Below are 14,091 nucleotides of genomic sequence, written 5' to 3' on the forward strand. Positions count from 1 at the left end.
AGCATAAAATAAATAGAAAAGGAAATCCCCTTAACACACAATAATCTAAACACTAAATGTACAGGACAAAGAAAGAATATTGAAAGCTACAGAGGAAAAAGACCAATTAATATAAAAAAGAAGCAGAACTATTAACATTACACCTAATTTCTCCATGGAGACTGAAAGAACAAACAGCTTGGACATATGTGCTATAGACTCTAAAGTGACACAAATACCAGCTTAGATTATTATACCCAGCAAAACTTTCAGTCACCATAGATGAAAGAAATAAGACATTCCATGATATAAACAAATTTAACCAATATCTATCTACAAGCCCAGGCCTAAAGAAGGTAACAGAAGAAAACTCTACCTAAAGTGGTTAACTATATACACCAAATTTTTTTTTCAGAGAAAAATATTAGACTATGTCAAAAGAATGGAAATGAATATGCACAGGCATATACAAACCTCTACTACAACTACCAAAAACAACAATGACAAAAATGATTGGGATCAGTGATCATTGCACTTTCAAATCTTTCTGTAAAAATAAGACAAAGACTAATGAAATCAGTATGAAACAAAAAAGAACCACCCTTCCATCCTTTTGCTGTATCCAGAAAAAAGATTAAATAAATTTTTAAAAATCAACAAAAAATAAAACAAAAGCACACCTTAACAGCAAGGGTATATAGATATTTGAAGTGAATAGACCAAAGAAACATGCTTATGTAACACTTTTAATATGTAACAAAATAGGCATCAAAACAAAACCAATCAGAAGAGATAGATAAGAACACTGTGTACTTGTCAGAGCAAAGATTCATCAAGAGGAAGTTTCAGTGTATAATATCTAGGCCCCAAACAAAAGTAACAGTACTACAGCATAAATCACATATTGACCCTCACACACTTGGAGAATTCAGTATGACACTATCACAAATAAATAGGTCAACCAGAAAATAACTAAACAGAAATGTAGGATCTAAATGACATCGTAAACCAAATTGACCTAGCAGATATTTACAGGATAACTTCTCCACACTTCATTGAAATAGCTACATAACTGACCACATGCTTGGATAAAAAGTATCCTTAACAAATAAATGAATATAGAAATAATACCATATGACCGATCAGAATAAAATGGATGAACTATGGATAATAGTAACAATAAAAACAACAGGAACCTTACAAACTTACAAGTTTACAAACATGGAAACTTTATATCTCTCTAGTGAACAAAAGATGGGACAAAACAAAAATTAAGAAAGAAATTAAGATGATAGAATTGAATGAATACGAATACACAACATCACAAAACTTACAAGAAAAAATCAAAGTAGTTCTAAGTTTATAGCACTAACTGTGCACATTAAAAATAATTTAGATTGTGACAGCCCACCTGAAAGCTCCGGAATAAATGGAAATGACATTCAAAAAAAGAAGGCAACAAGAATAATCAAACTCAGGGCTGAAATGAGTAAAATAGAAACAAAGAAATCAATATAAATAATTAATGAAACAAAGAGTTGGTTCTGTGAGAAAATCAGTAAGATCAATAAACCCTTATCCAAATTAACTAAAATGGAGAGAGAGAGAGAGAGAGAGAGAGAGAGAGAGAGAGAGAGAGAGAGAGAGAGAGAGAGAGAGGAGACCCAAATTAACAAATTCAGAAATGAAAATGTAGGCATAACAATAGACACTGAAGAAATCAAGAAAATTATAAGGACAAACTTTAAAAATCTATACTCCTCAAAATTGGAAAAACCCAAACAAATGGGTTATTTTCTCAATACATATTATGCACCAAAGTAAAAACAACTTAACAGACTTGGAATCCCCAGTGAGATAGAAGCCACCAATACCAGTTTCTCAACTGTTAAAAAAAAAAAAAAGTGCAGAATTCTACCAGACTTTCAAAGAAGAATTATGTCAAAACTTTTCAAATTTTTCCACAAAATAGAAACAGATGGAGCATTGCTCAATTTATTTTATGAGGTCACCATTATCCTGATAACCAAACCACATAAAGAACTAAAACAAAAATCAAATTACTCACCCATTTTTCTTTATGATCAAGATTAAAAAATATTCAGTAGAATATAAACTGAACCTAAGAACACATCAAAAGATCATTCACCATGATCGAGTAGGTTGTATCCCAGAGATGTAGGGATGGTTCAACATACCTAATTATGTAATCCTTCATATAAAGAAACTGAAATTTTAAAACGTGATCATCTCAATAGATGCAGAAAAGCTCCTTGACACAATACAACATCCCATCTTGATAAAAGTCCTGAGGGAGATTAAGGATACAAGGACATACTTAAAAATAATAAAAGTTGTTTATATAAAGTCTATAGCAAGCATCCACTTGAATGGAGAGAAACTCAAAGCAATTACACTAAAATCAGGGACAAGATTGTACACTCTCTCCATATATATATATATATATATATATATATATATATATATATATACTATATTCAAGATAGTATTTGATAGAGAAACAAGACCATTGAAAGAAATCAAGGAAATAAAAATTGAAAAAGAAGTAAAATTGCTTAATTTGAGAACAATATGATAGTATACATAAGTTATCTGAAAATTCACTAGAAAGCCCTATAGATAACAAACACATTCAACAAAGTAGCTGGGTACAAAATTGACTTAGATGAATCAGCATCCTTCCTATATAAAAACAACAAATGATTTGAAGAGAAATAAGGGAAAAAGCACAATATCCTCAAGTAATAGAAAATATTTTGGGATATCTCTACCCTAGCAAATGAAATAACTGTATGATAAAAACCTCAAATCTTTGAAGAAGGAAATAGCCAAACACATCCAACCAATGAACAGAAGCAGCTGACCCATGTGGTTGAATTAGGGAAAAGTTAGAAGAAGCTGAGGAGGAGGGTAACCCTGTATGAAGACCAGCAGTCTCATTTAATCTGGACTAATCCCCCAACCCCTAGTTCTCTCAAACATTGTACCACCAACAAGGCAGCATACACCAGCTGATATGAGGCCCCCAACATATATATAGCAGAGGCCTGCCGGGTCTGGGTTCAGTCAGAGAAGATCCACTTAACCCTCAAGAGACTGGAGGCCTCAGGAAGTTTAGAGGTCTGGTGGGGTAGGTGGTAGATGTTGGGGACATCCTTGTAGAGAAAAGGGGCAGGGAGAAGGCATAGGGTATGGAAAAGTCAGAGAGTGGACTGGAAAGAGAATAAAATCTCGAGTATAAATAAATAAATAAATAAATAGATTAATTAATTAATTAATTAAAAAGTAAAAGAAAATATTAAGGCTATAAAATGCATCTAAATATCAAAAGAAAAAAAAAGACGATGTGAAGATCTATTGTCATTGATCATTAGAATTAACATACTAAAATTTGCCATCCTACCAAAAGCAATTAACAGAAACAATGCAATCCCCATCAAAATTCCAACACAATGATTCCAAGATAGATCTTGACATGGTAATTTTCAGCTTCATGTGGAAACACACACACACACACACACACACACACACAGAATGACAAAACAAAAACAAACAGAGAATAGCTAAAACAATCCTGAACAATAAAAGAACTGCTAAAGGTATTATCATTCCTGATTTCAAGTTTTCTATAAAACTATTGTAATATAACAATTATAATGATAATGGTAATAATAAAAGTATCGGCATAAAACTAGACACATCAGTCAATGAAATAAAAAGAAAACGCTTCAAAAGAAACAATTCAAGAGAGGTTCAACACTCTTAGCCATCAGGGAAATGTAAAATAAAATTACTTTCAGATTTCATTTTATTCATTTCATTCTACTAGTCAGAGTAGAAAACATAAAGAAATAGCGTTGCTAGCCAGAATGTGGAGTAAGAATAACACTCATACATTGTATTGTACACATTGTAGTTTATACAGCCACTATGTAAACTGTGTGGTAGTTCCTTAGAAAAGGAAATCTACATCGAGTTTCAGATAAATCCTATGTGATAGTTTGAATTAAAATGACCTCCATAAACTCATATGGAGAGGCCTGACTAGGTATGGCCTGACTAGGTGTGGCCTTGTTGGAGTAGGTATGCCATTTTTGGAGGAAGTATGTCTCTAGGTGTGGGCTTTGAGATTTCAGATTCTCAAGCCTGGCCCAGCATCTCTCTTTCTGCTTTCAATTCAGATAGAGAACTCTCGGCTACTTCTTCAGCACCATGTCTGCCCCTGGATTAGCATGACATTAGTTGACTACACCGCTGAAATTACAAACTAGCCCCAATTAAATATTTTTTCTTTGTACATGCTGCCATGGTTAGATGTCTCTTCACGGCAATAAAACTCTAAAAGATATAAGTTGGTACCAGGGCCTGGGTTATTTTTGTAATAGACCAGACCATGATCTTGTTTGAAGGAGAACGGACTAGAAAATTAATTGTACATTTAAGAAGGACTTAATGGGCCATCCTAGTAGGAGCAAGGAAGTCAGTAGTGCTGAGAAGGCATTTGTACTGCAAGACCTATCTCAAAAGCATTCAGAAGACCATATGGGTTAGTGGCCTAGACATATCTTGTGATATTTTGAGAACAAATGTAGCTGGTTTTGCTCTTGTCTGAAAAGTGTGTCTTAAGCCAAATTGAAGAATTTTGGATTGTGTATGCAGAGAGTTCAAAACAGGCTAATGTTGACTATGTCATGTGGTTGTTAGTAGCGAGTTTAGTTAGGATTTTAATGAAAAGAAACAATCTCGAAAATGAAAAATACATCTACAGTTTTAAGAGAAACAGAACCTCTGTAAGTGTAAAAAGAGTAAAGAAAATCCTGTAATGGGATCGGATGTATTCTTCTGGTGTGTCTGAAGACTGTCTCTCACATATATAGAATAAATAAATCTTAAAAAAAAAAAAAGCCAGGCAGTGGTGGCTCATGCCTTAGTCCCAGCACTTGGGAGGCAGAGGCAGGCAGATTTTTGAGTTTGAGGTAAGCCTGGTCTACAGAGTGAGTTCCAGGACAGCCCGGCCTACACAGAGAAACCCTGTCTCAAAAAACCAAACAAACAAACAAAACAAACAAACAAAAAAAAAGAAAAAGAAACTCCTGATGTTAAATGGAATAAATGGAGTGATGGCCTAAGAATAAGACTCTACCCAGCTAAGCTTCCAACTGCTGAAAAGTAATTATAGATAAGTGAAAAGAACATAAAGGGAACAATGGGGTATTGTAGTGTACACCATTAATCTCAGCACTCTGAAGGTAGAGGCTGCTGGATTTGCTTTGTTCATGGAAAAGTTGTATTGTGGAATTGGACTCTGTCAGTCACTGGAAGTAGAAATGACTATAGCTGAGGATTTCATTTTCTAGTGTATTCCCCATCTTCTTCAGGTGAGATGCTCTGAGCCCTGGAGCTACACTGTAGCAGTCAGATAATTAGTTTCTTTCCTAAATGGGTAATAACCCAAATATTTAAATTTGCTATTTAAATTCAGGACTTTCTAGGCTAGTTGACTGATACCAGTCCTGGATGCCAGTCTAAAATATAACTTATATGGAAGCAACTGATGATAGAGATAATAAAAAGACACTTTCCTAAACTGAACTGACTTCAAAATAAGACAAGAAAAATAAATGGAATTTTTCTTCTAATATAAGCAATGCTAAGTCTTATTTTACTAAAAGCAGCTTCAAATCTATAGGTGTTATTCCACAAAGGACAATTATCTCTGTATTGTGCTTGAAAACACTAATCATCTTTTAAAAAATCAAGTACAGGGTTTCTTTATTTATTTAAGTTTACATTTGTATTTGCACATGTATGCAGGTGCTCTTGTTGGCCAGAAGAAAGCACAAGAAAAATTAAAGACAGTGAGGCCGTAAGTTTAAGAGGAAGTGTTGAGGGTAGGAAATGAGGGGAGGGGTATGTGAGTAGTTGAAGGGAGGGAAGTTAAAGAATGAAATTGTGTTGTTGTATTTTAAAAAAATAAACTTTTAAAAACTGAAAAAAATAAAACTATTCAAAGGAAAAAACGGAATCCTATCATCACTTTGTCATGCTCATGAGCCAGCAAGGAGCATATAAAGTTTCATATGCAGGTTTGATGGCTTCATAAACATTTTTAGTTTTCTTTGAACTTTGCAAATAATTTTCTTTAAAAATTTAATTTAATTTTCTCTGTGTTATACTTGACAGAAAAATTGTGAAACAAGTTGTTCCAAAGATCAATTTCAGTGTTCCAATGGCCAATGCCTGTCAGCAAAATGGAAGTGTGATGGACATGAAGACTGTAAATACGGAGAAGATGAGAAAAACTGTGAGCCAGGTAAAATGATAATAGAGTATCCACCTTAGTGATTATTCTAAACTTGATGAATATAATCCAAGGCAATGAAGTACAGAAAACTGTTACCCAGGCATACATTGTATTGGAATTTAGAGATCACATAGAGTGTCTGAAAATAAAACCTTTATTTCCTATATTTCAAAGTCATTTTGCTAGATAAAATCAGTCCTTATGTATGGAATTCAAATGCCATGCACCCATATTTGATTTCTGTTTCCTGTACCTTACCACACATCTTTGAATATTTTCCCTTATAACAATATAAAATTTGTTTTGACTATATGATCAAGTTTTTGTCATAAAATGTGAGGTTTTGAAAAAGGCAGCAATAGGCCAGCTGAGCAGTACATAGATTTTATTTGTATTTAGGTATCACACCAAGCCAGATGAAAATTAGGAAATTGTCTAGGGTATAGAAAAATAATGTACTCCATATATTTCCATTCCTTAAACATGGTCCTAAAATATACTCATTAAATATATAATACTTATCTAGGTATATCAATTACATTGTCTTCTGGGAAAAATTAAAAAGATCATCCTGTTATCTATGCATAAATACAGAAACACAGACTTGGGAAACATGATCAACAACAGCTTAAGAAGCAGCTTACTCCAGCTATGAACCATATTTCTGATGGATCACATCTTTTTTTCTGCTTCCAGATGCATTCTTAGTCATCGTATTAATCACATTCACTAGACAAAACTGTTGACTAAAAGAATTGAAATACAAGGCAGACTTTTATACATTTGCCTACAGTGTAAATCAGACCACAAAGTCATTGTACAAGTTATTTAAGGCACATCATTATCAAGTATAAGGTCAAACTCTAGAAATCTCAATATGATCCTTACAGCCCAAATTCATACTCAAAATGCAGCTTTTATAATTACTTAAAACTAGATGATGGCAATAATTTATCCACCTGAAAACTCTGCTTAAGGAAAAAACAAAATCAAAAATAAAAAATTTAGTCAAGCAGTGGTGAAACACACTTTTAATCCCAGTTTTGGATAGGCAAAAGTAGATAAGTGAATCTTTGATTTTGAGGCAAATTTGGTCTACAGAGTGAGTTCTAGGATAGCCAGGACTACCCAGAGAATCCTAGTTCTGATAAACAAAAACAAAGCAACAACAAAGACAAAAGAAAGAGAGGGGGAGGAGAGAGAGGACACACACACACACACACACACACACACACACACACACAGAGAGAGAGAGAGAGAGAGAGAGAGAGAGAGAGAGAGAGAGAGAGAGAGAGAGAACAACTATAAACTCTATAGGCTCGATTAACTACACAAATGTTATCTTTAAGTCTGAAGACAAAAATCTTCAAATGTGCATCACTAGATCCTATGCAAAAAAAATTCACTTTCTGTTTTATATATAGCATATATAAATGAAACAAACTTATTCACGACTGCTTAATGATTTTGTAGCTTACAAATAGATATTTTCAAATAATTTAAAATCGTGACAAACTCTCTTAACTCTTCAGGATCTATTAAATAAGATCTCAATGTACATTGTTTACTTAGTTTATTGTGTCAAATCCGTACTTCAAACCCTATTAGGAGCTATTCTTAATCTGTCCATGAATTCATCTTTTTATATTCATTTATATAGTTTGCCTTCTAAACCAGTTATTTTCATTCCTATATCTAAACTTCAGCTTTATAATTGTTTAGCCTTTCCTGTCTGCTCATCAAGTGAATATATGTGTGCCAGTGGAGGATGTCTGTCGGCATCTTTGAAATGTAATGGAGAACCTGACTGTGTTGATGGTTCAGATGAGGTAAAAACCTATTATTTGACTAAAACCTGAATTGCACAATGCAAATGCCATAAATATAAGCAGAATTTTGACTATTAGCATTGTCTCTAATGTTATATGTTATATATGAATATAATTTTTACAAAAAATAGAAGGTCCTTCATGCTTCATATAGAGACCTTCTGTATCCTAAAGCACACTGTTATTTGTAGAAGTTGTGTTCATTAGGATAAATAAAACTAATCTCACTCTATAGCAAACATCCACTATGTGAATTTTCTGGTGACACTGCCTATAATTCTATCATCATTAATAAAATATCATTTGTGCCCACTATGTTTTAACAGATGGACTGTGTGATAGAATGTAAGGAAGATCAGTTTCTATGCAAAAATAAGGCATACTGTATCCCAATTCGATGGCTATGCGATGGAATTTATGATTGTGTTGATGGCAGTGATGAAGAGAACTGTGGCAGAGGTAAGGTATCGTGTATGTGTGTGTGTGTGTGTGTGTGTGTGCGTGTGCGTGTGCGTGTGTGTGTGTGCCCATAAATGAGAGACTAGATAGCATATCTATAGAACATGCGAAGGATGGAATTTATGAATAATTCTTTTAGTTCTTTCTAGTTCTATTCCATAATGCCTTGGAAAAATCCATAAATTTTTGATACAAAATATAATCCCCAAGTATCCACACTGGGAAAATGTCACCCAGATGCAAGTGTTTATACAGTACCAGATGGAAGAATGTTTCCAGGCTAGATAGGAATTGGGTTTGTCATATAGTATGAGATATAGTGGATACAGCCTCTGCAAAACAATTAGCCTTTGAAGAGGCTGCAGGCTCTGTAGAGATAGGATACAGTCTATGTAGAGACATGTAAAGTATCTACAGACAGAGGACACTGCCTTTGTAAAGAGAGTGCATAGAGTCTGTAGATGACTGTTTCCAGCAGCCCAACTGCACATGTGTTGTCTGTGCTCTGCAAGTACCTCCCTTCTATGTGACTTTCATACTCTGAGAGAAGAAGAAACCATGGTTTACTGGATTGCACACAGTTGTTACGTGTATGATATGTAACTTGTAGCTGGTGCAAGAGATTTTTGTTGTTGTCATATTGTTGGCAAGATGGGTTGCCATTTTTTTCCAATGAGGAAGATGGCTTTTAATTTTAGAATACAGAATCTTGCAGCTTTTGGAAGACCATTTTTATGTAGTAATAATTTGTGTATACATCATGATATTAAAAACAGCCAGTTGTTAGTATAAATTAATGAAAGGTATAGTGAATGTATGTTCTGAAACTTAAAATGATCACAGGTTATGTGACTTTTATAGTTTTGCTCTGTAGCTGTTGATGTTTAAATTCAATATTTAATAACTTGATGACACCTTTCTCTCAATGAACTTTACATTTTAATACCTGGAACATGATCAGCAGAGATGATACTGCCACAGGCTCCCAAATATTAAAAAAAAAACCATAGAATTTGTATAGTTTAAATACTTGTTTCTTAAGATCAAGTGCTTATGATTAGGTAATATCTTTATCTCACACCTGACAAGGTCTTATGTTAGGAAAAAATTCAGCCCACCTCAGGACAGAATGGAGAACTGGACAATACAAGCATCTGAAATAGCTATGTATCTTCAGTTGTCCTCACACTCTCTTTTTATAGTTGATCTTTTCAAGAATAGGAGTCTCATGGACCACCACATTGTAGTACCAACTCATCCTCACTCTCACATAAAAGGCTCTGTAACTATTGCTTAGCTAGTAAGCTAATCCTTTTTATGCTCAAGGTGACCAGTGTGCTAGTACAGCAAGGGGACTAGTGCTTCTGGAAAACTGCCCAACTGTTAATCAGTACAAATCATTTGATCACTTTCATATGACACAGCCACATATGCCCTGTTTATTCACAGGTTCAACTTCCCAAAGGTTCTTTGAGTCTAGGCAATCATGTTTAAATGAAATTTGAATTATTGCATTTATATTCATTCTTCAAGGAGAGACATGTTGACAAACTTAGTATTCATTTTAATCTCAAGAAAGTAACTTAATTTATATTGGATAAATATTTCTAAAAATTTTGAGGAAATAGAAAACCAAAATAAGCCTCCCATATATTAAAGTTGAATTTCACCTGTCACCTTGAGTTTGGATACTTGTATTAGCAAATAGTGGTCTAGAAGTTAAGAATGCTGTGTGTGTGTGTGTGTGTGTGTGTGTGTGTGTGCATGTGCGTGTGCGTGTGTGTGTGTGTAAGTGTGTGTGATGTATCAGTGCATAAAGTACACGCACTTTCCCAAGTATCCACACTGGGTGACATTTTCCCAGGGTGGATACTTGGGGATTATATTTTCCCAAGTATCCACACTGGGTGACATTTTCCCAGTGTGGATACTTGGGGATTATATTTTGTATCAAAAACTTATGGATTTTTCCAAGGCATTATGGAATAGAACTAGAAAGAACTAAAAGAATTATTCATAAATTCCATCCTTCGCATGTTCTATAGATATGCTGTCTAGTCTCTCATAAGAGCAAAGTGTCCTCGTTATGATTCCCAGCAGTCCTACAAAGGGCAGGTGTGTGTATGCCAGTAACACTTGTGTTGCAGGGACAGAAATGAATAACTCTCAAGAGGTTATGATCTAGTCAGTCTAGCCAAGATGGTAAGCTCCAGGTCCAATGAGACACCTGTTCTCAAGGGGCTAACTATAGGGCAATAGAGGAAGCTGTTAAGTTTACCTCTGGCCTCTAATCTTACATGCACAGTCAAATGTTCCCACATATGCATACTAGCATAAAACACATTGGTGTGTACTAGTGTACACAACACACACACACGTACAAGGTTCATCATGACATATATTTCCAATGACTCAGCTTTGATTACTTACTTCTCAAGAATAACATTACAAATCTGATAGAATTAACAAGCAATATTTGCATTTTAAAAGATAGAATCCTGATTCCTGTTGTGGTTTGAACTTCCATTCTTTGTTCTACTTCTGGCATCTGTGGAAAAATGATTGGCAGCATTCCTTGATCAAACACAAGCTCAAATTATGTAAACTATGTGCTTTGTAATTATTACCACATATTAAAGCTCATGTCAACTCTAGTCACAATGAGAGCTCACAAGTGTTGCTTTTTGTGTGATTCTCTTGGCCACCTTTCTAGTGAAGCTCCCAGGAGCTCAGTTATAGTTCAGAAATGTCATTGTTAAGCCTTGTATTATTTCTCTACTTTGTAAATAATCGCCTGTTGAGCTGATCATAAATATACCTAGGAAACTGAAAGCTTAGTCTAGCAAATTTCTTAAATTTTACTTTTTCTTCTGCTTCTGTGTGCCTTATGTCATTTGAGAATTAATTACTATAACAGACTCAGAATTTTAAGAGTCCTATGATACATTGTTTGAAATACAAAATCTTTGTGATACAATCTGAAATCATTATTAGATTTTCAAAAAATACTTTAGCTTAATCTTACAATTATGACCAAATTTATATTTCTATTTTGATAAAAAAAAAAAACAACAGTGTGATGGTCAATACTATTCTGGGCATATATAAATAAAATGGTACCTAACTCAATAGTTTAGGGAAAATACTTTTACTTTTACCAACACTGATATACTACAAACAGAATTGTTTAAAAAATGAAAGTATATCAAGTGTTCATAACCATCTTTTAATTTAATTTGTTGCGAAGATACAGTGTGCCTTTCAGCTTGTACAATATTCTCACTGTCTCTTGTAAGATGGACCCTGAACCTTGGTGGAAGAGGGTATCATATACATGCCCCATTTATGGTTGAGATCTCCAGAGTCACTTATTCACTACACTCTGACCAACTGTTTCTACCCTTCATTGGACAAAATATCTCCACTGTGAATTCTGAAAGCTGCACTATTATACAAATATAGAGATAGTAGTGAAATGACTTTATAAAGCACTCAGTACTGTCAGTGTTGCAAAATAAAAATAGCAGTAGGCTCACTCTTAGAAAATGTAAGCTCCTAAGCCATGAATTATTGGCCAGACTTATAGTACTACACTTCCTCCTTTAGATGGGCAATAAATTCAGAGACCAATCATTACCCCCATAATATCTCTACCTTTATTATCATGTATATAGGCATATGTTGTCATGCTAGTCATTACTATAACTTGCATAATTTTTAATTAACTATTTATTTATTTATCTATTTTACCCTCCAGATTTTATTCCCCTCCCAGTCCACCTTCCAACTGTTCCACATTTTATACCTCCCCCCAAACCCCTGTCTCCATGAAGGTGTCCCTACCCCACACACCACCAGACCTCTAAATTCCCTGGGGCCTCCAGTCTCTTGAGGGTTAATTAGATGCATCTTCTCTGACTGAACCAATACTCGGAGAGCTCTGCTGTATATGTATTGGGGACCTCATATCAGCTGCTGTATGCTGCCTGGTTGATGATCCAGTGTCTGAGAGATTTCGGGGTCCAGGTTAATATTGAGACTGCTGGTCCTCCTACAGGGTTGCCCTCTTCCTCGGCTTCTTCTAGCTTTTCCCTAATTCAACCAAAGAGGTCAGCAGCTTCTGTCTATTGGTTGGGTGTAAATATCTATATCTGACTCTTTCAACTGCTTGTTGGGTCTTGCGGAGGACAGTCATGATAGGTCTCATCTTGTGAGTGCTCCGTAGCCTCAGTAATAGTGTCAGGCCTTAGGGCCTCTTCTTGTGCTAGATTCCATTTTGGGCCTTTGGACTTTCTTTTCCTCAGGCTTCCCTCCATTTCCATCCCTGCAGTTCTTTCAGACAGAAACAATAATGGGTCAGAGTTTTGACTATGGGATGGCAACCCTATCCCTCCCTTGATACCCTCTCTTTCTGCTGCAGGTGGGCTTTACAAGGTCCCTCTCCCCACTGTAGGGCATTTCACCTAGGGTCCTTCACCTAAGGGACCTCACTTTGAGTCTTTTAAAGACGGGTGAATTGATAACTTTTCTCCTACAGCCACCTCCTTCTTCCAACTGCTGGTACTATTAAAACTATCCAGTAAATGCAAAGGTACATTGTTAACATCAACTTGATTTCTCCATTTCCTATAACTGAAGTATTTGCTGTCTTCAGCAGAAATAAGGATATTTTAAAAACTCATATGGAAACCTATTGTTTTATAACCTTCATGAATATGTAAGCATTTTATAAATTGTATATATATATGTGAAATATAATCAACCAACCAATCAATCATACACACACACACACACAAACACACACACACACACACACACACACACACATGCGTATATGAGATTTTAACTGGAGTTAACCTACCCAGGGGGCAATGCTCATGCCAGAAGCTATACTTTTAACACTTTACCAAAAAAGAAGATCAGTATCAGGAATGATATAAGTCCCCTCGAGTTGTTGATTAGAACTGGGGCAAAAACCACCCTAAATTTAGGTCATTGCTATTGGTTTTGGTTGCCCAACAGAATTTGATGATTTAAACGTGTAATTGTAACCAAAATGTGTTAAATTGGACATGTTTTATATTTATAAACAAATCTTCCTCTGTTATTTCTTGGTATTCTCTAAGCATTTTTGACAGTAATATAAAGATGTTTTGAGTTGTATAATTAGGAGCAAGCTTTTTATTCAAGACAAGTGTTTAGAAACTGCCTGTTTCTGATATTATGCTAGAAAGAAATATAAAGAAATGAAGTAGAATTAATAGAAAAGTAGAGGATGCTGAAACCTTCCTTTTGGCATTGCTAACTTTCTCAATCTTCCTTTCCTTAATAATGAAGGAGGAAGTACCTGCAGAGCAGATGAGTTCCTGTGCAATAACTCTCTTTGCAAGCTCCATTTCTGGGTCTGTGATGGAGAAGATGACTGTGGAGACAACTCTGATGAAGCCCCTGACATGTGCGGTATGGTCTCTCACATGGGTCTTAATGAGATCTTATGAT

General features: G+C 35.0%; 1 protein-coding gene across 1 annotated transcript in view; it reads left to right on the forward strand.

Moving 5' to 3' along the window:
- Lrp1b (LDL receptor related protein 1B) overlaps positions 1–14,091 on the forward strand; it is a 1,533,520-nt gene that overhangs the window by 1,394,163 nt on the left and 125,266 nt on the right. Inside the window, exons 68-71 of the mRNA XM_028754677.1 lie at positions 6,184–6,313; positions 8,027–8,133; positions 8,460–8,592; positions 13,930–14,052. Coding sequence (XP_028610510.1) covers positions 6,184–6,313; positions 8,027–8,133; positions 8,460–8,592; positions 13,930–14,052 — 493 coding nt within the window. The remainder of the gene's footprint in view (positions 1–6,183; positions 6,314–8,026; positions 8,134–8,459; positions 8,593–13,929; positions 14,053–14,091) is intronic.

The sequence above is a fragment of the Grammomys surdaster genome, unplaced genomic scaffold, assembly GCF_004785775.1.
Source record: "Grammomys surdaster isolate TR1022 unplaced genomic scaffold, NIH_TR_1.0 126035, whole genome shotgun sequence".
In the NCBI taxonomy this organism is placed as follows: Eukaryota; Metazoa; Chordata; class Mammalia; order Rodentia; family Muridae; genus Grammomys; species Grammomys surdaster.